Source organism: Gallus gallus, chromosome 6 (assembly GCF_016699485.2).
Source record: "Gallus gallus isolate bGalGal1 chromosome 6, bGalGal1.mat.broiler.GRCg7b, whole genome shotgun sequence".
Lineage (NCBI taxonomy): Eukaryota > Metazoa > Chordata > Aves > Galliformes > Phasianidae > Gallus > Gallus gallus.
This window is the reverse complement of record NC_052537.1, coordinates 16,632,741-16,658,036: the sequence shown is the minus strand read 5'-3', so window position 1 is coordinate 16,658,036 and position 25,296 is coordinate 16,632,741. Positions and strand designations below refer to the sequence as shown.

General features: G+C 40.8%; 1 protein-coding gene across 5 annotated transcripts in view; it reads left to right on the top strand.

Annotated features, from left to right (window-relative positions):
- ZSWIM8 (zinc finger SWIM-type containing 8) overlaps positions 1–25,296 on the top strand; it is a 102,873-nt gene that overhangs the window by 17,178 nt on the left and 60,399 nt on the right. For all 5 annotated transcript variants that reach the window (XR_006939535.1, XM_046942875.1, XM_046942876.1 and 2 more), the window contains 2 exons: positions 20,130–20,283; positions 21,286–21,380. Coding sequence is in view for 4 of the 5 variants with exons in the window: in XM_046942875.1 (XP_046798831.1) it covers positions 20,130–20,283; positions 21,286–21,380 (249 nt within the window). In the remaining variant the exon portion in view is untranslated. The remainder of the gene's footprint in view (positions 1–20,129; positions 20,284–21,285; positions 21,381–25,296) is intronic.

The following is a 25,296-nucleotide window of genomic DNA, read 5'->3' as shown; positions in this document are numbered from 1 at the left end:
TTCCGATGCTGGACTGCCTTCTTTACTTGTTTTTACCTATCATTTTTTCTTTTTGAGTGAGATAATGCTTGTAACTGATATTTGCCTGCATACATCATTGATAAGACACTTGCCGTTGTACTTGCTGAAGTAAGTAGCGGGCAGACATTGCTCAAGTCAGTGTGAGTAGATGTTTTGAAGAACCATGTCTTGGTAGTGTTTTCAGAACCATCTGCTTCCTCAAGTTGCTTTATGGCTCCAACTCAAGTTGACTTTCTTCCAGTCAAGTTACATTCTACCAATGTATTACATTTGTACCAATGAAAGCACCCACTTTACGTTCTCTCCAATTTTCTAGATAGTCTTTTGTTTGCCAGAATCCATTATGAGAGTCAGTACGGTTCTCTGGTTTTCCTTCTCACTTTCTGGAGTACTTGCATTTTTCATTGGCGATTGATGTAAGCCTGGTGGTTGGGGGAGCTGAGCTTGTTTAGCCTGGAGAAGAGAAGGCTCTGGGGAGACCTCTTTGTGACCTTCCAGTACTTGAAGGAAGGTTATAAATGAGGAGGGGAGATGGACTTTTTACACGGTCTGATAGTGACAGGACAAGGGGGAATGGCTTTAAACTAAAAGAAGGGAGATTTACGTTAGATGTTAGGTAGAAATTGTTTACTCAGACAGAGGTGAGACACTGGCACAGCTGCCCAGTGAGCTGTGGGTGCCCCATCCCTGGAGGTGCTCCAGGCCAGGCTGCATGGGGCCCTGGGCAGTTGATCTGGTTGGGGGCAGCCCTGCCCGTGGCCAGGGGTTGGAACTGGGTGATCTTCCAATCTAAGTCATTCTGTTATTGTATACTTCCAAGGGTTTTGTTATCAGTTATCTTTAGATCTCCAAATTCACTACTGTGGCTTTGTTTCTTCCTCAAAGCCTCTAAGTGTTTTCCCACCCTTAGTCTTTTACAGCTTCTGAAGAATCAGTGTTTACCAAACACTTAAAAAGTTGCTGCAAATACTGTAGGATTGGTAAATAGTGTGTTCACAATATTTTCCGCTCAGCTTGAATGTATTCATTCACTTCTACAGAAAGTGTGATGATGAGTTGCATTGAAACTACACTCAATAGGCACCTAGTGGTAAAGCTTGATCTTTTTTTTCCTTCCTCAAGCATTACGTACTGTACTGCAAAAAAACCCTCAAGCTAAAGGAAGAATTGTTCAGGCAGTGATCTCCTAAAAATGTTTTCATTATACAGCCCCGGGAAGTTTGTATTCTTCCAAACTGTTAGGAATGCCCACCATGTTAAATAATGGGCACAGTGCATCAAAAATACGAGCTGTAGTGAGAGAATGATTGGCAGAGCATAGACAGAGCCTGAGGTGGAGATGTGATCAGTTTAGAGACAATCTGGTAGAAGTCTGAATTGTGTCTTTGAGGTAAAGTGCCAGTGGCTGATTTTCATTACTTTATAAGGACAAACAATAAGTGGCTTAGAGAGCAACACTTCTTCCTCAAGATTGCCAGTTAGAACTCAGTAAATTAAAGTCAGCCCTTTCTCAAGGAGCTATTGCAGTAGGAGACATCGAGAGAAACAGGTAATCTCTTTTGAATTTATCTGGTGTGCTTTTCAGACTGCTCTTGGAAGAGAGTGTTGGTGTCATCCACAGTGCCCACTCAGAGCCTGAGGAAGCCGGCAATGAACGCAGTGGTTTGCTGTTTTCTTGCTATTACTGTGTGTTGGACAGCTGCTGTTGATTTATTATTTTTTTTCTGCTGTGTTTGTGCCTCTGGTATGGAAAGGGGGAGGTTGTGTCTGTATTTCTGGGAGATACAGATGTAATGCCTCTTGCGTGGGTTTGGTAAATGTGATACCGGCTAATCTCTCTTAGCCTAAATACCTCTTACAATATATTCAAGTTCACTGATAATGTTAAAAAACCCCAAACAATAACTATTGTACTGAAGTATTGTACCAGCTGCCTATTGACTTCTTCCTAGGAATTAAAAATCTGAATGTTAGTGGCAGGATATCGCAAATGCTTTACAAAATGGGCAGAGCTCAGCTGCCCACTGAGGAAAGGTAATGTGACAGTGGAGGCTTAGCTGCTGGTAGGAAAAGGGTTTCTCTGTACTTTCTCACCCTAGTAAGTGGATTTCTCCTATTTTTGTACGGTATCCCATTATCCATAGTGATTGGCAGTGTTGTCACACTGCACAGCAGCAGCTGAAGCACAAGCTGAGGGCTGCCCAGAGGTTCTGCGAGCAGCAAAGGCAAAGTCAATTCAGTAGGGCTGAAGGCACTATAAAGAAGTCAAAGCTGGTCTGTCAGGACTGATGGGCATCCTTAAATGCGGGGCTCCACAGCTGCGGTGTGCATTTCGGAAGCTGTCCAGAAGTTTCTCCCAAACCCAAAGGTTGTGTCACCATGCAGTGATAGCTCTGCCTTTTGGGATGAATGCTTCTCATGTTTCTCATTTCTTTCGTGTGCTCCTGAGCCCTTTTGAGGTAACTGAATGTGTGCACCCCTCTCTTCAGGAATGGCACTGGAGAAACCCCTTCAGGAAGCTGTCAGGAAAAATGCATTTTTACTGCAGTGATTGGAAATGGCCGCTCCAATTTTGACTCTGCTGCTGTCTTCTGACCTCTTCCTTTAAATAGGCTTCTCTTCCCCTCAGGAGAAGTCTTGCATGTTCTTTCCGTGTTGTAATGTCTCCTCTTTGTACTGGGAGGCCTTCCTGGCTCCCATGGCTTTTTCTTTGTGTGCTTTTCTCCTTCCTTCCCCCTCGAGGAGATGCCTGTATTTCTGAATGACCTGCGATCACAGATACTCTGTGTGTTTCAGATGGACTGAAGCCAGTGGGGCTGTTCTCTGGGGCGTGCTTGCCTCTCCTGAAGCAATGGTAGGGGGGCAGGTTTGAGCCTAGCTGCTGGACTGTGCTCTCCCTTTGTTTCCTATCCATTTCTTTATAACCTCCCCTCTTATTTTTCTTTGACCTGTTCATTGCTAAAGGATAAAAATAAAACTCATCTACATATTTTTTTACCTGTAGATAACTAGCTCTTTCCTGAGATGAAAACATAGTGAAGGCAAAGCACCTCGAGCTGCACTTCGTGCTTGAAGTTTGTAGTTATGTAGACAAGTGTACCTTGACAGTTAAATGCAAATGCCTTTTGTTTATTGAGTATTTTACCTGGGATAACACGTGCTAGAAGAGCCCTTTGTTTTAACGCATGTAAGTGTGTTGCATATGTTATTTCTTTGAATGCTTACGGTAAAAGTGGTTTTCTTCTTTGAGTACTTAAAGCAGGTATTTTAATCTCCACATGATTTGTTACTGTAAGTGGGAAGAGCGAGCAGGAGACACGTGTACAGGCACTGCAGAGCGCTGCGCCTGGAGCTGTGCCCCCACTGTGTGCCTGGGGTCACCGGCGGGGGGGCACTGGGAGGTGGAACCCATTGCTGCAAAAGAGGGCACGTGTATTTATTTATTTATTTATTTATTTATGATGGAACTAGGAAAAAGCACAGGAGAAAATGTAAGTTAGAGCTTAATCTATTCTCATCTCCAGGCAGATTATTCAATTTCAGAATCTGCTTTGTTCTGGGTCTTCTTTTGAAGGATTAACATCCTACAATGTGGGTGAATCTCTGTGACTCTTCACTTGATCGTTAGTGATTCTTCGCCAGTTGCTGAGTTCAGAAGGTGATGGAAGTTTCCAGAAGGTAGATGGGATTCTTCAGTGTGCAGAGGTGGTCCAGGAGCTTTGTATACCGCACTGCACTATTGTCAGCTTCATGCACTTCATGCTCTGTAATCCTGCTTCTACTGTATAGCAGCATGATTGTGTGTTTGAAGAGCCATCAGTTAAATGTGATTTAATATGCAAGTTTACAAGTTTGGAATTCCTGTTCGTTTTGAGGAACAGCAATAAAGCCATAAAATAACCTACACAAGGAAAAAATGACACCTTTTTATATTTTCTATTTCTCATGGCTTCAATGAGAAAAGAAGTGAGAACTGAACTGATCAGACCTATGGAAGTCTGTTTTCTCATATAATGTATCCCAAGTAAAAGTTCTTCTGCATACAAGCTGTGTAAGTAAAACTTCAGGTGCATCTTGTGAGCAGGCCTTTTGTTCCCTCTCTGATGTAGGACATTTTCAAATCAATGTCTTTCTTGTAGTGTTTGTGTAATGCCTATGGTAAAGTTCATTTTTAAGCAAATGTCAATTCAGTAATTACATCTATGAAAAATTGGTAGAGGATTATAACTGTTTTAAGTACTCAACTGGATGTTGTTTTTGAGCAACTGAGAAAGCTGCTGCTTGTGTAGCGTAGGTTATGAATCTTTGCTTGCTTGGTCATAATGCCCAGGGTTATTAAGTGCTGAAGTGACCCTCCTGACTACTGAGTATGACAAAGGTGTTCCTACATGTTTTTGCACTAGCGCACAATTGAAGGGAAAGGTGCGTGCATCTCAGTTTAGTGGACTTTTCTTGTCTGTATCAAGTTCTTGATAGTCCATGATAACGGAGTGATACAGTTCATGCCAGTATGTTGAGAAAAAGATAACACAGTGAGTTAAATGTCAAGAAATATGAAACCAGAAGTAATAAAGAAGTCAATAAAAAGTAAAGATCAAGGACCACAGGACACTCTTTTAAACAAACACCCCCCCCCTCCTCCCCCCACAGTATACCTTTGAAGGAACAGAAATGGACATCAGGGGTTTGATCAATGTCTGGTATGCCAGTTTCAAAACTGGGAGCAGAAACCATCTCTTAATTGTCTGGTGTCCTAGTTATTATACAGTACTTTGTTCCAGAGGAAGAAAGGAATGCACAGCTTCAAAAGATGTTTTACATACTTTAAGGAGCTTTCAGAGTAAATATTTGTCTGTTTAAAATATCTATAATTAATTTTGATATGGTTTGGGGCTTCGTATCTCTAAGTAAATAGTGAAAGTGTCAAAACGAATGTATTATTTAGCTCTTCAAAGTGCAAACATCTCTTTAAGATTTCATTGTGATTTCATAGATAACAACTTTTTTTCTATCACCTAAAGTCATAGGTTGTCTTGGGTTGGAAGGAACCCCAAAGATCATGTAGTTCCAACCCCCCTGCTGTGGGCAGGATTGCCAACCACTAAATCAGGCACTAGATCAGGTGCCCAGGGCCCCATCCAAACTGTAAATCTGAAATGCAGTTGTAAGAGTAATTTTAAATAGTATAATGGCTAGAAGTTGATTTCTCAACTTAATTCTTATATACTTTATCTGTCATAAGCACTTTCCTTCCTCTTTCTCATTTTTGACCCCTTTCCAAACTCTGCAGAAATAAAACTGAAGGCACGTATGTTTCAACTCAATAATATATGGAGGCTAGAACTTTTTTAGTGATTAAAGAGCAACCACACGTAATGTACAAGATATTTAAGATGCTGGTTCTAATTTTAAAATGCCACACACATTACTCATAGAGTCACTAAGGTCAGAAAAGACCGCCAAGATCATCCAGTCCAACCATCCACCTACCACCAATTTTTCCTCACTAAACCATGTCCCTCAGTACAACATCTAAACATTTCTTGAACACCTTCAGGGATGGTGACTCAACCACCTCCCTGGGCAGCCCGTTCCAGTGCCTGAATGTCTTCAGAGAAGACATTTTTCCTAATGTCCAACCTGAACCTCCTCTGGCACAGCTTAAAGCCATTCCCTCTAGTCCTATTGCTAGTGATGTGGGGAAAGAGGCCAACCCCCACCTCACCACAACCTCCCTTCAGGGCATTGTAGAGAACGATAAGGTCTCCTCTGAGACTCCTCTTCTGCGAACTGAACAATCCCAGCTCCCTCAGCTACTCCCCTTTAAGGCTTGTGGCTTCAGACCCTTCACAGCTTCGTTGCCCTTCTCTGAACACACTCCAGGGCCTCAATGTCTTTCTTGTAGTGAGAGGCCCAAGTGTTAACCAACATCCCCAGGTCTGTTTCTTCCAGCCACTCTGCCCCAAGCCTGTAGCATTGCCTGGGGTTGTTGTGAGCCAAGTGCAGGGCCCGGCACTTGGTCTTGTTGAATTTCACCCCATTGGCCTCAGCCCAGCAATCTAGCCTGTCCAGGTCCCTCTGTTGGGCCTTCTTACTCTCAGACAAATTAGCATTTCCTCCCTTATTGAGGATATGCTCAATTCCCTTGTCCAGGTCATCAATAAAGATAGTGAACAGATCAGGCCCCAGTGCCAGTCCCTGGGGAACAGTGCTTGTGACAGGTTGCCAGCTGGATGTTACTCCATTCACCGCCATTTCCTGGCCCAGCCCTCCAGCTGGGTCTTTACCCAGCAAAGAGTGTACCTGTCCAAGCCTTTCTAAATTTCCTCCTCTGATGCTGTGTGGTCATGGGCCATGCGCATACACAGGGTTACCAACAAGTAGATTCTCATGTTGCTTAAGATCTGTGTGTTTTTTTGATGCATCTTTTTTTCCCTGTTTCTTCATCTATGGAAGGACAGTAACATTCTGGAGAGGCTTGTGCCACCTACTAGATGTCCAGCATCAGAAAATGTTGATGCTGATTTCTTTGACCATGCTTTTGTTGGTGCTTTAGGAGTTGAAGATACAGCTTATAGAAAGTGTGCTATTTTGAATACATTTCATTCCTATGTATTTGTTTCCATACAGCTGGAAACATAATATCTTCTTACAGGAATGAAACAAAGGAACTTGGTCAGGCTGTGATATACCCATTACAATTTTCTGGAGCTACAAATTTTGGGATAAATGACGCTGTGAAAAGTGTCTGCTTTTGATCAAATACTGCTATTATGAATCATTATTAGTGTTTCTAGATTACTCCAACAAAAACAAAAGAAAGGAGATAATGTTGGTACTTAACTACATTTGACTTCATCTATTCTGTTAAGATGTATATCCAGTTGGCAGATCTCTGTGCTGATTTTTCTGTGTTTAAATAAGAATCTATAGATAAATGGGCAGCACTGAAAAAAATTGGGAAATTCTCTTTTCACAGAGGGAGACCCAGAAGGGTTGCAGGAGAAGTGTATTGAAATGAATTCTTAGCATCCTCGGTTGGCTGCTGCACGTAGGGAACATGAGTGATATTTCTTGATGCTTCATTGACTTTTTTGTCTTCCTTTTGACCGTTAGGTTTAGTTTGTGGCTGTGGGACAAATAGTACAGCTTTTGAACTCCTTTTTCATATGAAATGAGGATTGGTGTGTGGAGGAAAGGGGAAGGATAAATGCATAAAAAAGGGGAAAGATTAAAAAAGTCTGTCTGCAGAAGAAATCACATCTGCTCCTGGGAGTAAAGCTGGGTGCTACAATGCAGGAGACAACAGCCTTTGGGAAGGTGAAAGAGGGAGGTCAGAGACAAAAAAAAAAAGTCCATATTTTTTACAAAAATGTAGATGCATGGTGTGATAAAAGAATTATTGCCCTGGATTTTTGTGCAGGCAGTGAGAAACTTTACAGGGAGGCATCCAGTCGTACACCTTCCTTATGAGTTAAGACACTCAGAGGTGACTTGTTGAACCAACGGGCTGGTGAGTGCTTGGGCCAACTCTGGCTTCCTCTTCTGTTTGGAGAGGTGAAAAAACAAGTAGGTGATGGCCTTTATTTGCCATCTGGAAGTACTGGTAAGCAGGATTAATGTGTTAGTAGAGCTCTGGAAAGAAAACAGTTTTAAAATTTCATTTTATATAATTCTTTATTTTATTTTATTTTCAGATAAACTAGTGGAAAAAGTGAATCACATCTTTTTTGTTCGTTAGGCTAAAGATTGGTAAAGATGCTGCTTTGAGTGTGTCTCCCCAGCCAGAGTTAAAGAATGGAAGAAGTGACATAGCCTTGAAGCAAAGTTAGCCAAGTTGCCACCTGGACTCTTTTTAGATATATTCACTGAAACAATGCCTACTTGTAGTCAAGCCATTATTATTGGCATCTCGTCAATCTGTGTGACAGATTCTTCCTTGAAACACAGAAAAATTTGCTAAAGCTGTGAATATTGAGCATTGTGTGACCACCTGGAATCTATCCATGCCTTGTTTCTTGTATTTGTACAACTGCAGTTTTTACAGATCTCAATATGTGTTCACGTTTGCCTGACTTCATGTATTTGAGAAATTGTTATTCTTGAGGCTTACATTTTGATCTTTTTTTTTTCCCCTAATATTCCTGTACTGGAATTCTTACTTGGTAAATTTACATCTGTCTTGTCCTCTGGAAATGTACAAGCACGAAGCCTTGTTAATCCATGCTGGAGGCTAATCACATAGCTTGATGGAGGCTTGAGTGCCTAAGTTCTGTGTGTCTAAGAAGCACTCATTGCTGATGTAAAAAATACTGTTTGGTATTTCACATTTAAACTTCATTATAGTCTTGCTGGAGAGTTAAGATGAAATTAATAGCTGTAAAAATGAAATTACTACTACTTACATGAATCTAATGCCTTTGTGTAGTCTTTAGGGCATCACTTAATAATTCTCTTGAGCTGTTTATGGTTTCTGCTGCATATTGCATGTAATTATGTTTGCTACCTCTCTTTTAGGTGAGTAAATGCTGAGGTGGGACAAAAAGGGAGCTGCAGCTGTAAATTTGTTTACCAGAGCTAGCTGGATGGGCCAGGTGTGAAAATATTTGCAGCTTACACTTCCATATAATTTTCATGCATAGCTTGGAGAAGAGGTGATCTGACGTGGATAAGTTAGTTGTTTGACCCTGAATGCCTTTGGTAGTTCTCATTGCCTAATGGACTGCATTTAGAGCAGCAGTGTGCAGGCTCAGCTAAGCTGCTTATGCTTCTCAAGGACAGGAGTTAGTTTTCCCTTGCTGGTTAAGAGCAGGAAATGCTTCAAGACTTCTGGGGATGTTCTCAGTAGATGATTGACTTTGCTTCAGTCTTGTGATGTTGGAAATACCTTGGGAGATGGTATCCATCTGACTAAGTGAATTCATGCAGTCAGTGCCTCACAGTTTTCTGGTGTTCCTTTTGTTATTGTTTTTGTGTGCTGATAGCGATAGATGTACTTGTAATGGGTTCCTCCTCTGTAAACATTCTGCAGCTGCTGGCTTGTTCCATTTATCCTCAATACTCAGTTGTGTGCGAGGTGGCCTCTCCTTCCTTCCATTTGCTATACCGGGAACCAAGCAGCAATTGGGCAGATGCATTATTTCCAGTGAGAGGGATGGAGAGCTGGAGGAAGGCTGGGCACTGCTGCCTCTGGGCCCCACAGCGGCAGCTGGGGCTGTGCCGGCACCCCTGAGCTGCGCTGAGGAGTGCCACTGGGTGGGATGTCGGCCTCCTATATAGACACACACCCGGGCTGACACCGTGGGAGGTTTTTACAAAACCCAAGGATGTAAAAATAGGAGTCAGGTGGGAATTTTCTCAGGAGCTCTTAGGTGTGCAACTTCAACTCCTGTTGCAGGAAATGGATTTTTAAACCTCTGGTGGTTTTCCATTGGTGATACCAAAAGGCAGTGTCGTCTTTGAGCTGCTGATAGATGTTGGGTTTTTTTCCACCCTAAGGGTGAGAAAGCCTCATTTTTGATCTATTCTTTTCAAGCAATAAATTTCCTATAAGCCCCACTAAAATGGGCTGGATCTCATTCTGATAATGCTCCGCAATGCAGCACCTCAATGTTTGCCAGCGTGTTTGTTTGGAGGCCGAGTGATACCGCCCTGGGATGGGGGCATAGGATAAAGCTGGTTAGGGATTAATTGGGCATGCACAACTTCAGGATGGATACCAATGGTAGAGACCAGCACATTAAATAGTGTAGGTAGCATGGTTTTTTGTATGACATCCTTTCAGCATTTGAAAGCGTGGCAACACACTTGGTAGAAGTAAGTGCTCAGCTGTGATGCAGTCTGGGTTTTTGATCTGTATTTATATTCCATTGTCTGCACTCTGAATAGTATCTGATCCGTGTTGATCTCTGTAACTTGTTTGCTTGTCCTCGACTACTGCGGATAATTCTGAAGTCTGCGATGATGATATACTTTGCACGGGGCACGAGTGGAAACGAGCGGTAGCACGGAGCCTTCCCTGCAGGAAGCGGGAGCTGTTTGAGGTCTGTGCTCTGCGTGCGCGGTGCGGTGCGGGTTACACGGAGTGCCGCCTGCATGGAGCGCAGGGGGCGGCGGTGCCAGGAAAACGCCGAGCCCGCAGCTGATCTGCTTCGTCAGCTGTAGAGTTACTCTGAATGCAAGCTGCCCAATTTGTTGTGAAACCTTGGCCAGCGCTGGCATGAATACAGTGTTTTGTAGCACTGTCTGTCTTTCTTTACAAAAATCTGCTGCTCATTTTAGGTTTTCTAACAGCTGTCGGTTGCTTGCCCAGGCTGCTCTTTTTTTGAAATGAATTCCTTTTTTAGGGAGGGAAATTGAAGGGCGATTGGATAAAGAATTCCTTGTCTGCATTTCCAGAGGAGGTTGTCAAGCTGTGAACGTTGCATTGCCTGCCTAATGCTGGTGCTAGAGCTTTTTGGATCTCAGTCATGTTACAGTGGGGGAGAGCTGAGAAGAGAGCCTACCGACATTTTGCTCTTTAGAGCTCCTGAAGAGACAGATAAATCTCATCTCACATAAGGCGTCAGCAGAATATCAAACACTCCGGTTGCATCAGCACGGCTCTGTGCAGGTGTTTGCAGTTGCTACATGGGTGAAGCAATAGAATTGAGTGTAAATAACAGCTTTCCTTTCTGAGTTGGACTGGACAGACTTGTGTTTGAAGAGATGTTGATGTATGTTCAAAGCAGATATTTTCTGTAGATACTTTGTATATGTTTGCAACAAAATCTGGTGTGAACCGCAAGGCAGAACTTCAGTGACTGGCATCTTCTGCTGGGATCTTAGGAGTGTGAGTTCAGTGGTGTAGGAAAGTGCAGATGTTTCTGTCCCGGAGTTCAGAAAATCATGAAATTTGGTTTCACCTGAATTTCCTTTCTCTCCCCCATCAAACATATTTTTGGTTATTAAATGCTACCTGTAGATTTCCACCTTTGCCTTGTCCTGACATTCTGAAGACTGAAATCGAGTGTTCTTTGTACAGATCTGGTTTCCAATACATAAAGAATGTTGCAACAAGGATGGTGTAAGCGCATAAGGGGCACAAACTGGGGTGAGAAGAGGGTAAATCTGTTCTTCAGCCAACTGACCTTCAGAGAGCAGAAGTTGTTTTCATATGTGCAGCTTTTCTTCGGCCTGGTAAGTGCAAGAGGCCTCAGGGATGGTCAGGTAGTGGGCCACCTGCTTGTCAATTAGAGGTTACTTGGATGCAATTAAATCTTTAGTCATGTTCACCAGTGGTGAACAGAGAATAACACAACAGGGTTGGTTATTTTTCTTACTAATCTCATACTGCTCTGAAGAGTGTTCCTTCTGATGTTGTGCCTCTGAAAGTAGTCTTGCAGACACAGAAACTGCAATAAAGTTGGGAGGGGTAGAAGCAAGCAGATGCTCCTAAAATATGTATTGAGAAGCTTGCCTCCCTTTAAATGTATACTATAGCTTCTTGATGTGAGGAGCTGCTGCTTGTATCATTTTCTAAAAAGTCCTGTAGCAGAAAGCATCAGACTTCTGCTTCTGTTCAGTAGTCCTAAGTTCCCCTGCTAATGCTGGTGCTACATTACTTAGATTGTAATTTCTTAATGATTAAATTGTGGCTTAATCATTAAGATGATTAACTAATGGGCAGTGTCCTCAGTAATGTGCTTTAACTTTTGGTGAGCCCTGAAATGATCAGGCAGTTGGATTCAGTGATCTTCGTAGGTCCTTTCCAACTCCTCTGTTGTGTTCTGCATAACTCTATTCTAAGATGCTATGCTTGTTTATTTGTGATTGCTTGTTCTTTTCAGTGTTGCTTTAACTTCAAAAGGAGAGGCACTGATAATTAGAGCATCTCAGAAGAAAGTTGTTCTGGGGGTAGATCATGACCACTATATAAGCAGTGGATGGTTTTGCTGTTGGTGACATAGAACGGGAAGAAATGAAGAATTCTGTAGGGAAGTTGGGATGTGGTTATGGGATTTTATGCATACTCCTGCTCATTTAAACTACTGGTAGGTTTGTACTCTTGGACCTCACACACACATCATTCATCTTCTAAGTTCTAGTTTTCTTCTGAGGCATTGGTTAGGGTTATAAAGCCTCACCAGTTTTCTTGTTGGAGGGCTTTTGTGTGTTTCCTGAAATCCTGTGAAAGCGTAATGAGGAGTTGGCTTAATGCTTGAACACTTTGACAGGTAAGATGTAACCTGAAAAACAATAGCCTCAGGATAAAATGCTTTTTAGCTCACTCAGATATTGAAACAGCTGCCAGGAGGAGTTGAATGTGTGTTGTGTTGGGTATGTAGGGTCCCTCCTGTGATAGGTGCTCAGCTTCCATAAGAAAATTTGGTCTGGGCTGCACTCTGCTTGATCTTAGGACAACGGCAATGTTATTTCTGTGATGATGTGCAAAATGAAGTCAGCTGGTTTTCTTAGTGCAGTGTACATGTAGAAAGTGAGTGTAAGAAGCAGCTGTGCAGTAGATTTCTCAGAAATGTGGGGTTTTTTTAATAATTCTGATGACCAGAAGAGGAACTGCAGGCCTCAATGTGTTTGAATTTACTGACACTTGAGAAAAACCCCAGAATACTTATCCACCACAAATCCACACTGTAATTTTGTATTGCATTTTTCAAATCTACTAGGACTTGTGTACAAAACAAACAAACAGAAATATTAACTTTTGGTGTGTGGATGTGTTTTAAGGTCTGAACAAAACTCCTGCTTCCTAATTATGGAGACAGAAGACAAGGTGTCAAGATATGTTTAGCCAAAGGATGTATGTATTTGGTTTTGAAATGAAGTGTAAATACAGCAGCAAACAGGCAGTTTGAGCAAGCGAATACTTTCACTACATATATGAACTGTTTGTGTTGCAGCGCTGGGCAATTTTCAGAAGCCAAATTGAGCTTACATTTGACTCTGTGCTATGGCTTTTGCTTTAGATAGCTGAGACTTTGAAGATGAATTGGACACCTTCTTGTAATAAAATTAGCCTTTTTGCATTGGATAAAGTAATAAAAAGCCATTCTTAAAATGTTACTATGGTGGTTGAAATGGAATTTGTGTGGTAATAGTTGCTGCAGATTTTCTCTTAAGTGGGAGGTTTCTAATTATGGACCATAATCTCTCCATCTGGGCTTTGTATTTTTAAAGGCTTTTGGCTATGAATCTCGTGAGCCTTGTCCAGTACACACGAATGAAGACGTTCTGTTGCTTATTCCACTTCTCAACTGTTTTGAACATAAAAATGTCATTCTGTGGGTTAGATCTGATGTGGGCTTACCCAAATTTTTCTTGCTTTCAGCTTGATTTTATATATTCCTGTACTTGCTATCTTACCACGTTTACTCTTAGTGTAATTTCATGGCTGAAAAATGGTAATGAAAAGCAGAGAGAGTTGTATAACTCTCGGTGAGGGAAATAAGAGATAAATGAAAGTCCCGTGAATTCCAATTCCATTATGTTTTGAAAATTTTGGCTGCACTTTGTAGCCTGTTCTGAGTACGTGGTCATCTTAAAAAGTACAAAAGTGTTTATGAAAGGACACGTCAAATCAGAACGCTCCCTTTGGTCATCGTTTCTGTGCAAGCTTGATTAACAATCAGCAGCAGCGTTTGTAGCATCCTTCCTCCACCACTTACTATGTATTATTTTCTTATCCAGCCTTCTTGTTCTGTCCCAGCATCTGAATAACTCACATAGATGAATTCCACAAAAGAATTTCTTCCAGAATCTGCTGTTCTCCATTTGTTATTGCAGCTGCTTTGTTAATGCTGAGGAGTTTTGCAGAGAATTGATTTGGAGTGGTATCTGAGAAAGAAATTGCTGAAACTTTGTTTTAACTTGGTAGAGAAGCTGTTCCAGGCTAAAGGAGCTGCTTATTTTCTGAAGACTGACGCTGCTTAAGTAACTTAGGAGCCAGAACATGCATTTTCACATTTTTTTTCCTTAATCTGTAAAATGAAAGAACCTCCTATTTTTAGGGATACTGTGGTTTGCTTGTTTTTGACAAGGAAAATTGCTTTTTTTTTTTCTCGGCACGAAATGGAACACGGAATTATTAATCTAAAACAGAAGAATACTAATTCAAGGCAGCTGTGAATCACTATTTGAGTATTACATTGAATCTTCATCCTTTCAGATTGCGTCATTCTGTGGGTAGTCAAGTTGGATTAGAGTTGAGTGACACTGCTTGTGTCCATTCACCTGTCAGGGTCTGACATCGATGTGTCTTGGTTCAGTTTTGGGGTCTGACTAGGCTATGGGATGACTAGCACAGCTTCATTACTCCTTGGCCTTCCAGTCTGATATTCTTCTCTTGTATTGATTGTTGTTGGGGCAAGAGTTCTTTCTTTGTGCCTGTTCAGTCTTTGGTACGTCTACTGAGCTGCCCAGAGAACACCAATTTGCTCCAATTGTGCCGGAGCAGTGTGATACACATGTGTGTGTCCACTACAAACTACACAGAGACCAACTGTGTGATTGCAAAAGGTCATCTACAACTCAGTGTGTGGTGATTTTTTTGGAAATAAATGAGTTCTTAGTTGTAAGAATCACCGTGCAAGCCTGAAAGAGTACATGGAGTGAGTTGGTTTTGTTGTTGTTGGGGTTTTTTTGTTTGTTTTTTGTTTTTTAATTTAGTGTACTTCATTAGATAGTCTACTGCCAGGCACAGGTTTAGTTAATCCTTTTTCTACTATGTGATACAGCTTTCTAGCAACTCCTGTGGGTTGCCTGTGAGTCTGTACATTGGAAATTTTTCAAGCTGTTCTATTTAAACTCTTTTATCCTCTCTCCTCCAACTTTGGCACAACAACAGGATGTCCAGAGAAACTGTGGATCACAGAATCACAGAGGTTGGAAGGGACCTCAAGAGATCATTGAGTCCAACCCCCCTGCTAAAGCAGATACCCTGCAGTAGGTCACACCTGTAGGTATCCAGATGGGTCTTGAATATCTCCACAGAAGGAGGCTCCACAGCCTCTCTGGTCAATCTGTTCCAGTACTCTGTTACCCTTACTGTAAAGAACTTCTTCCATGTGTTAGTACTTGAACTTCCTTTGTTCAAGTTTTAGGCCATTACTCTTTGTTGTATTGCTACACACTACTGAGAGGAACCTGGCCTCACCCATTTGCGTCCCACCTCCCTTTAGATATTTATAAACATTAATCAGATGCCCCATCTCTGGAGGCACTCGTAAAGGACAGGTTGGATGGGGCCCTCAGCAGCCTGATCTTGGTAGGTGGCAAACATGCCCGTGGCAGGAGGTTGGTACTAGGGTTTAGTATCTTTAAGGTCTATTCCAATGTAAGCAATTCTATGATTCTGTGACAGAATTATGATCTGCCTGTGGCAAGTGTTAATGTGACAGAAAAGCATGTGGTGGTGTGTTGGTGACCCATTGAGTCGGCTCTGCTCCTTACTGGGTGCCTCTTCTTTGGAAAGAGAGTGAACATCAATGGGCCTTGTGGAAAGAGGTTTGGATGAGAAATGCTTTTGAAGGAAGTGAAAATACCCTTTTTTTCAGACATTTGCAACATACCATGTGTATTATCTTCAGAGGTGAATTTCTTTTATTTTTAAAAACATATATCTTGCTTTTAATAGCACATTGATTATGCAGCAAAATGGAAGAAGAATAGGGAAAGAGATGTAAGTAATGGCCTAAATATCTTGGAGTATAATTTATATGCAAAATGAAGACAAAATTTTTAATTAAAAATGTCATGATTCATTTTGCAGTATTCACCTGGGGTGACTGTGCAGTCAAAGCACTCTCCTTACAGTATAACAGAATTCAAGACAAAGGTAAAGCTTTCTGATGTTTGTTGCATAGTTGGAGACTGAAAGGAACGTACTGCACTGGCACGTACTTCTTCAAGACATCAACATTGAGATTAAACTTCTGGAAAGTTAAATAAAGGGAGATTAAAATAGAACCAACTGCAGAAATGTACAGAAGACAACAAGAAGATAAGCATTTTTTAAGAGGTTTGATTTAAGTGTGTTATAGCTCAGTGCATGGCTTAGTCTACTCTCCCATATTTGAGAACTCACTGCACTTTTTGGTTTCAAGAGGTATTAGAGAGAAAATATGTCACTGCCTTCAGTTCGTGGCACTTACTGATATATATTTCTGCTTGATTTATTTTAGTTAAATGCTTAAGTGACATTCCACAGTGACAGATTTATCTTTCTACGTGGCAAGCCCTGCCAAAAGAAACATAGTATTTACCATTTTTAAATGAGATTTGTAAAACAGGGTTTATAACACCCCTGCATACACCTTCACTGGTCAAGATCACATGCTACATATTTCTTGTCAGATTTGCTGATCTCATTTTCTCTTCTGATAGCAGAAGTGTTTCACTTCATTTTCCCCATCTCCTTGTTCTATCTATAGTAGTATTACTTCTTTTCCGCTCTGCGTTTTGGACTGAGGCCAGTGGTAGAGGTGAGGGGAAATGTGAGATGTGGACTAGAGATAGCTATAAAATCAAAGCTGTAGACACATCTCTCAAAAGACAGTGCAGTCTAAGATGTCTTAATATATGGTTTAGTTGTTCTGCTAAAAAGCGTTACCCTGTTTTCCTTAAGGGGTGTGTGTGTGTGTATATAAAAACAGTGAGTCTTATCTTTGCACTATCTTATCTCATACTGTGAGATTTGTTCCCTTGAATTTGTATTTGTTCATATATATTGAACATATAGTTTATTTTTAGGGACATGTGTTAACTGAAAGTAACCCAATAGGAATAATGTAATTAGAGAAGAAATATATTCAGTGTTTGGTCCAGCTGGATTTGTTTCAGTTCCATTTGATAACTCCTGGCCCCTATTCTGCTGTTTATTCAAGCAGAGTCTTCTCTCTCTCTCTTTGTCTATCATGGAAACTCTGTTATTGTACTGAAGAATTTATTGGAACATGATCTGTTTTTATGAATAATTGTTGGCTGCAACTTGCTACAGCCTACCCTGTGCTAGCAAAGATTAAGAAATGTAGCACACCTATGTCAATAAGCCCTGATGGCACAGAATTTGCTTCCACTGGTGAAGGCATGTATGTGTGTGCATAGCTTGCCTTAGTTGCTTGGGGCTGGATTGGGTTTTTTGTTGTTGCCATTGTTCCTGCAGGAATAATTGTGCCTGTGCTAAAGTTATAGCTATTATAGAACTACGATAAAATCAGTTCACATGGAACAGTAACAGAAAGGGTAGGATGGTCCTCATGTAAGAGTTATTGTGTTCCATGTGGCAGTAGATAAATGGGACATGATTCATTCTGAATGGTTGAGAAGTGCTTGGTCCTGCCTGCTAGTAGGATGTACAGGTCAGATGATCTCTCAGATTCCCTTCTAGACCTGGGATTTGGGTTTTGCTGATCACTTAAAGTGTGGGTCAGAACTGTTGGGGTTGTGCATGCTTTGCCTGTAATTTTATTGTTGGAAGATATGAGGAGTTTCCTTTGCTCTCTTTGGATCATCATGTCTGCTGCTCAAGAGGAAGAACAGTTTAAAATTATTTTCTTCCTTAGATATATCTTGCGGATTCATTGATATTGTTACATCCTTGATTTTATTGCTATATTATTATTATTTTTTATGTTTTTTGCAGTCTTCCTTGCTGTCTTTATCTTTTCATTGAGTGGGAGCTGTGATGCCTTTTCTTTATTAGCACTTTTCCGTTTTGTTTTATTCTCAAAGTGTATTTTGTAGTGTTTGGGAGTACCTTTCGTGTGTTTCACTGGTAATACCTTTTGATATAAGCAGGTATAAATCCCCCAGTAGTGGATTTGTATATCTAGAGATAAACTTTTGGAGAGGATCTCTTTGTTTAGTATTCAAAGAAAAATATTGTCTAATTGAAGCCCTTAACTCAGTGTGTCCAACTGAATGTACAGAAGTCCTAGTGGGAAAGTCCCTCTGTTCCGAATCCCATATTGGTTAAGTGTCTCCATCACCATGGCTGCACAGGGCACACCACCCTTGAAACTTAAGGCAGTTTAACTTCTTAATTTTAGTGTTTACATTACATACCAGCTCAGCTACTGTGAATTCACTCGTCCTCAAAAGTATCATCCAAATAATTTCTACCTCTCAGTTATCTTCTACCATTTCTTTTCCACGGCTCTTTTTCCACCTAGAGAATTAAACATTTTAGAGAAATCTGTTGTTTTATAGATAAGATTATTGCTTTTTAGATTATTTTTTCCACTTCAGATGTTACTGCTTTCACTTTATTCTGAGAATATCTAAACTATGTGCTGTCTGAATGCGTGCTGAAGACAGCTGTTCCAGTTAATTGGCTGCTGGCTCCTGCAGGCTACTGTTAACGGAGTACAGCTGATGAAACTGAGGTCAGTACAAAGTCAACCAGTTACCTCAGTTCACTGTAAATCTCGTAAAAACACAGAATGAGTGCACTGGAGCCTTCCTAACAGAGTAAATCCAGGAAGCTTCTCAAGTAGGGCTGACTTCTGTATACTTTTGGTGGATTTGTCCCATTGTCATCCCACAGTGGCAAGAGCTTTTGCAGCAGCCATATTATGGCTGTGTGGCTGAGCTGACACGACATTGCTCATGTGACTTGTCCCCTCAATAAAACTGCAGTTTCTTCTCATTGTATGAAGTCCTGGTAGATTATGTGGAAGGGTTAATCCAAGGGTCCCTGGCTTGAGAGGCTCCTGGGAACTTGTTTCCTCCAAAGGATCCATGCTAATATGCTGTGTAATCATATGAGGGGGCAGGGGTCTGCGGGGAGAAGTGGTGGCCAGCAGTAGGGTCCTGCCTGTGTCAGTGCTGTTTACGCAGCTTGCTCCTTGCTGGGGTCTGAAAAGCTCCCCAGGTTTCTTGTTGAGTACTGCTGCCCAATTACTGGCAGAAGCTGATTCATCAGAAAGCATGTACATTTCTTATGCATAGTACCACTAACTCTTTCCCACTCAGAAGATGGATTTTTTTTTTTCAGGACAGGTAATTTCAACAATGCTTGTCATAGGGTTTTTCTTGAGCTAGTTTGGTTGGGCTTGAAGGAGAACAGCTGTGCTGTGTAATGAAGTAGGTGGAGGGTAATTGCAGTGATCCTGCTACTGCTGCTCTGCTAGTACAGCTGTACTGTTGAGTCCTGGTAACTGATTGTAGGAGTCCTAGTCCATTGCAACTGCAAAGAAAAGTATATGTAATAGTAAGATGTACTAATGGAATAATGGATTACTTTTGCCTTTGCTGCTTTTCTATCAACCCAGTGTGGCTTTGCTGTTTCTGTCTGACCTTCATACCCCACGCCACATAGTTGTGAAAAGAAATACCATCCACTTGCAACCTCTTTGAAAAATGCACAGGTGTTTCACCTCATACTGAAGTCTTTTTCAGATGTTGTACCTTTAAGGATTGAGATTGCTCAGGTATTATCTCTTCTTTAATGTTGTGTAATGAAAGACTTGGATAAAGTGCCTCTACAAAAAGTGCAGTAAAAAACCCCAAGAAATACCTCTCCTTTCATTGCTCAGAGCAATTTTGAGTACTAATGTACCTCGGTTTGCACCTTCTATGGTATCTACTACTACTGTAGGAACAGCAGTGACATTTAAGCTGACTGTTGCACTAATTAACAATAGTAATTTTCTTTAGCTAGCTGTGCTGGCTGTCAGAAGAAGAAGTAAGATGACTTTCCACTAAAATCTTGTGTATCTGCTAGCAGTAAAGAAAGGGATAACTCACTGTTCATTTTACAGTCTGTGCTCTCGCATTTGTGGATGGGACTACAGCACAGTAAAAGATAGGCTCCATCTATAACATAGAATAAACATCACTGGTGGTGGAGAAATAATCCCGTGACAGAAAAAGACTGCTGATCTGTGAGAAGGAAATGCTGCCTAATGAATCTGTGGGGCTGAAAACAAATGTAAGGTTGGCAAGTAGTCAGTGTTTTAGAAAATTTCTGTGCTGCCTTTCACTGTACTATCAACATAGGTCTTTGAATTTGGTGAGTTAGGCAGGGAAGTGCTCTCTGCTCTTATGCCTTTTGCCTCTCCTCAGTTTAGTTCTCTCGGTGGCTAATTGCATCTTGTTTCTTGTCTTGCCAGATGGGCTGGTGATCCCATTGGTGGAACTGTCTGCAAAACAGGTTGCATTTCACATTCCGTTCGAGGTCGTGGAAAAAGTTTATCCTCCAGTTCCTGAGCAACTACAGCTTCGGATCGCCTTCTGGAGTTTCCCTGAAAATGAGGAAGATATTAGGTAATGCTTACTATTTCTGCTCCTCGATGCTTAAGGGAGAGTTCTGTTCACTAGAGAACAATCACTGTCCATTTAATGAACTGTATATTGGCTGCTCCTGCTGTTGATATGTGCACTTTGTAATATGCGAGTGGTTACTGTAGGATGTGCTATCATATGCATTCTTAGTGTGGGTTCACCTGCCCTGCATGCCTCCCAGGAAAACCATATAAATGTGCAGGTTCTGTGTGCCACTGAAACAAAGTAAATGCGCACTTCAGTTTGCCTGACTATATAACTTATTCGTAGACTTTTATCCTTACATAAATCTTATGTAGTATTCTGTCCAGTTTGAATCTGTTGCTTCAATCAGAACTGAACTGAGCTCAGAAATTACTGGGGAGGGCTCTTTCAAAATACTTTACAAGTCTTTTATTGGTGTAAGTAGGAGAATCAGAATTTGCTGAGTACATCAGTGATCAGAGTGGATACAGCCAGGGAAATAACTGTATCTTATGTTTCCCCATGAATTGATTGAGTGCATAGTCAGAACCTCAGTGCTATTAGATCTTTTACGAATGTATTTTGTTTGAAGCTTTTTTTAATGTAGGTTGCCTTCCTATGCAACCATGCATCTGGAACTTTGTAGGATAGTAGTGGTGGTATTATAGTCTTTTAGAAAGAATTATCCTGACAGTTCTTAAATGCTTTCGTCTAACATTTTAGTATCGGGTTGGGGAGTGAGTGCCAGAAGTGCTAATACAGTAATAAAGATCACCTGTGATGGAACAGTACATCAGCTGTTGGTTGTACATGCTCGTTAGTCTGATGAGCGCAGATGTAAAGAAACCTCACATGACCATGTGGGCAACTCATATAGAAGTACAAGGAGATTTTTCTGTGGCATGCTGACGTTGGAATGTAAGTGATTTTAGGTTGTAAATGAATTTGTATTTCAAAGGATAGTAATGTGAAGTTTCTTAGAAACTACTGATCTTGATTTGTTATGTTTCTCTCTTACAGATTGTACTCATGTTTGGCTAATGGCAGTGCAGACGAGTTCCAGAGAGGGGAGCAGCTGTTCCGAGTGAGGGCAGTCAAAGACCCTCTCCAAATAGGTAAGAACTCTGCAGCTCTATGTCTCTAGATTTCATTCAGCTTCCCAAAACTATGTCTCAAAACTAGTTTTTCTGTATCCTGGACTGAACTCCATGCTACGTGTGTTTTGTGTAACGTCTTAAGCTAAATGCTGTGTTTATTTCAGCCTTTGTCAGCTCAGCTGTGAAATTGAGTGAAAAGCCAGATAAGTTCTGCAAATTAGACCCTTACTCTGTCTCAACATTTTAGCAAAAACTATAGAATGCTTTTGTCTCCATAATAATGCTTGAACTCCTCATTAATGAAGAGAAATTGGCTTTCTATCAGTCTGATCTAATTAATGCCTTGCCTAAAGTGTTTTTATGGCAAAGATGAAGTTTACAGGCTTAAATGTTATAGCAAAATAGTTGTACTTATATTACAGGTACTCTGGTAGTATTAAGGCAGAAGGAAATTCCTGTTGCTAGACAGTGAATTTTATCCTCACTTCTCCTCACTTACCTTGCTGTTCTAACATTTTACGGCTGTGAAAACTACTCTTATCTTAAACAAGAAACTGGACTCTGGATTTTTCATGAAATCATTTTAGGTAAGGAAAAATAGTGAGTTATCTTTTCCAGTGATAGCTGTTAGATAGGAAGGAATTATGTGAAATAAAGACACTGGTGTGTGTCAAGGTGGATCACCTCAACTCAATGCAGATATGATTTTTTTTTTTTCTGCAAGTATAAACATGATAATTAATTTATTGATCAGCACGTGGGAACTATGATGATATAAACGGATGTATAATGTTAAGGATGGAAGTCCCTATATTTTTGTGGGATGAGGACTGGAGAGTTCTGTGAGCTGTTCAGTCTCTGATACTGGCAGTACCAAACTGTTGGTGATCAATCGAATTAATAAATTTTAGTAAAGAGTATAAAAGGAATTCATGCTGTGAAAGTTGAGTGAGAAGGAGACAGTCATGCAAATTGCAAGAGATTTAGAAACTATTTTCTGAATATGAGGTAAAGGGTGCGAAAGGGTTTTATCTAGACTGTTATCTACTGTAACAATGATAACAGGAATTATTGAAAATGGAAGTACTTCCTCATAGATAAGGTATATTGAGTTGTTAGTGAGACCAGACAATAATTTAGGATAACAAAATCCAGCTAGAACTGAATTTTGAGTGCATACATAATCTAATGTCAGGATTGTGATACTGTAAGAGACCTCGAAGGCTGAACTTCAGGCAGGAAAACGTTTGAGAGAAAAAAATGAGTTACAAGAAAACTTACTGAAATTTATTAGTTCCTGTGACTTTAGCAATGGAAAAGAGAATAAATTTAATACACTGTGCTTAGACTGTGGTCAAAACTTGTTTCAGTAATAAACTAAAAAGACAAGGAGGTGTGGAAAAATGTAAATTAACAAAGTTTGTGTGTGTTAGTTCAAAACCTATGCTTGGGGGAGAAGGAAAGGAGTAGGAAGGAGGAGGTGGTGTACAACAGCCCCAGGGAGAAACTTCTCCAGTACACGTACAGCTACTGGGCTTCTTGACAAAGGATTACGTGTTTGGAAGGGAAGGAAGGAACTTTGTTTAAACAGCAATGCTGTTTCCTCCTTAGCAGAGAAACATTATCTAGTGGAAGGATTTTTTTTCCCATGAATAGCAGCTCAGAAGAAGGGCAGTGGGTGGATGTAAGTTCAGTTGTTTGCTGTAAATGATTTTAATGTGTGGCTGCAGTTTCAAGTTTCATGTACTGACAAACATGAAAATAAATGTAAGAAATGAAGCAGCTTTTTTGAGAGCATATTTAATTTTGAGGAAGAGTGAGCAGTGTACTGTGATATTGTGATCAACAGGACAAAGGTTGAACAGTGCTTTTGTGCTCTTCTGTCCCATTTCCTTTGCAGTCTGTATAAGGCTTATATTTTTCCTCTTCCAACATAAATGAGTAATTGCAGTCATCTTGTCCACGTGCAAATCCATATCCATAATTTCTGGACAATAGCACTTCTTCACTACATTCCACAAACCCACTTTAAGGTGTTCTGTATATACACAAAGAATGGGCTTTTGTAGGCCTTTTCCCACACTTCCTTTTTATAGCAGTCATCTACCTGCCTCCTTGCACTGAAGAAGTTATTGATGTTCACAAATAGGTGTGTTGTAGTCACTAATTTCAGGGATTTACTTTCTATTTCATTCTTGTTAATGAGGAAGATGGCAGCAGGTTCAATCTTGATTCTTACATCTCAAGTAGTGTCATCTCGTCTCTGCTTTATAGAGTTTCCTCTAACTTGGTTTAAAAAGAAAAAAATAAAAATCCAGAATTGCCCTGCATTAGTTCCTATCTAAAGGTCTTTGTTCAGCTATTGGTTTTCAATTTCTGTTAGTCCTAAGAAACTTGGAGGAAAAGTTCTTAAATTCCATGCAGAATAATAGAACTTGTTTGCTACCATTGTTATAGAGGCATCAGAACTATCGAATATCAGCAAAGAAATCCTGGAAACTGTATTGCAAGTACCATTCCTAGGAGGGTGGTGTTAATTCATAGTTGGCTTAAACTGTTTAATTCCAATTGCTTACTTACTGAGTGGCTTGGGGTGTCTCAGAAGAGCAAACAAATTTTAAATTTCTCAGTAAGTGATTTTCATTTTTAAAATAAATATACGTGCAGGAGACATTGACATAGTCATCATAGTTATCCTAAAATTCTGAAAACTGGGTTATATCCAATGGGAAGCATGCATTTCTTTTGGATGGTTTTCTTGAAAGATTATGGTTTATGGGTAGAGTAGTGAGAAGGATGGGTTGTGGACCAAAACACAAGGCATCTCTGTTTTGTGGGACCCAATCCATGCAGCAGCTGATTACTTCCTGCTTTTCAGTTTGGTAAAACCACATGTATTAATTGAGTATGGCATTGAACAATGTAGTGCTACCACTGCATGATGTAGATAGCTCCTGGTAGTGTTCGTGGGCCAAACGTCCTCTGAAGCATTGTTACTGGCTGCTTGACAAATCTGTTCTGCGTGTAAGAAGTAAATCTGGTGCTTGTGAGAAGCTCACACGCTCTGTGTAGAAAGCCTAAATGTTTTCACAGAAGCACTAAACCTGGTCTGCACAGAGCATTTAAAAAAATGGTGGCATGGGGAGCGAGGCTCCTGACAGAGCAATTCTTCTGGCCTGCAGCCCATTCTTGAGGCCTTGTGGGAGTGGAGCTTGACAAGAATAGAATATGTACATCTTAGTTTTTTTGTTAGGCTGTGTACAGTGGCAAAATTAGTACTGCTGGTGCAAGTAAGTGCTTTTGTTTTTGTAATGTACTGCTTTGTGTAGAGCAGATAGGCTGTTATCGGGTAGTGGGAGCAGGGGGTGGATGGGAAGGGAAGAACACTCCTGGTGACCCCCATGAGGTAACTGAACCACTCAGGTGTGCAGTAGGCATGGCTCTTGTCCTCATGTTCAAGCACGTAGGTTAGAGCTGTGGTCAGGCAGTGAGAAAATAGTTGCAGCTGGACTGTAAACAAGTGCTCTTTGATGACCATTTCATTTGTCATTATTGTCGGCTAGGAAGTCCCAAATGGTCCCCCTCCCTGTCACCTTTTCTGTCTCTGCAGGTTCAGACTTTGATTAGCTGTGCAGTGAGAACTGAATTGTGGTATTTGTCCTGGTATTTGTGGCAGTCATCAATATATCCCAGATATTTTCCCTTGTGTTGTTTTCTGTGCCATTCCACGTGCAGTTGTTCAGTGCAGCAAGGTTGGAAGGGCAAAAGAATCAGGCAGGTCTGCTTGAATTAGCAGTGTCGGGCAGACATTCATCCAGCTACAAATTGTACTGAAGTTGTGATATGTCATGCCGAATCCCTTAAGGTTTTCTTTTTTTCTCTCTTTGTAGCAATTCTTCCCTCTTTGCATTTAATCAGTTAGCTGTCTTCATAT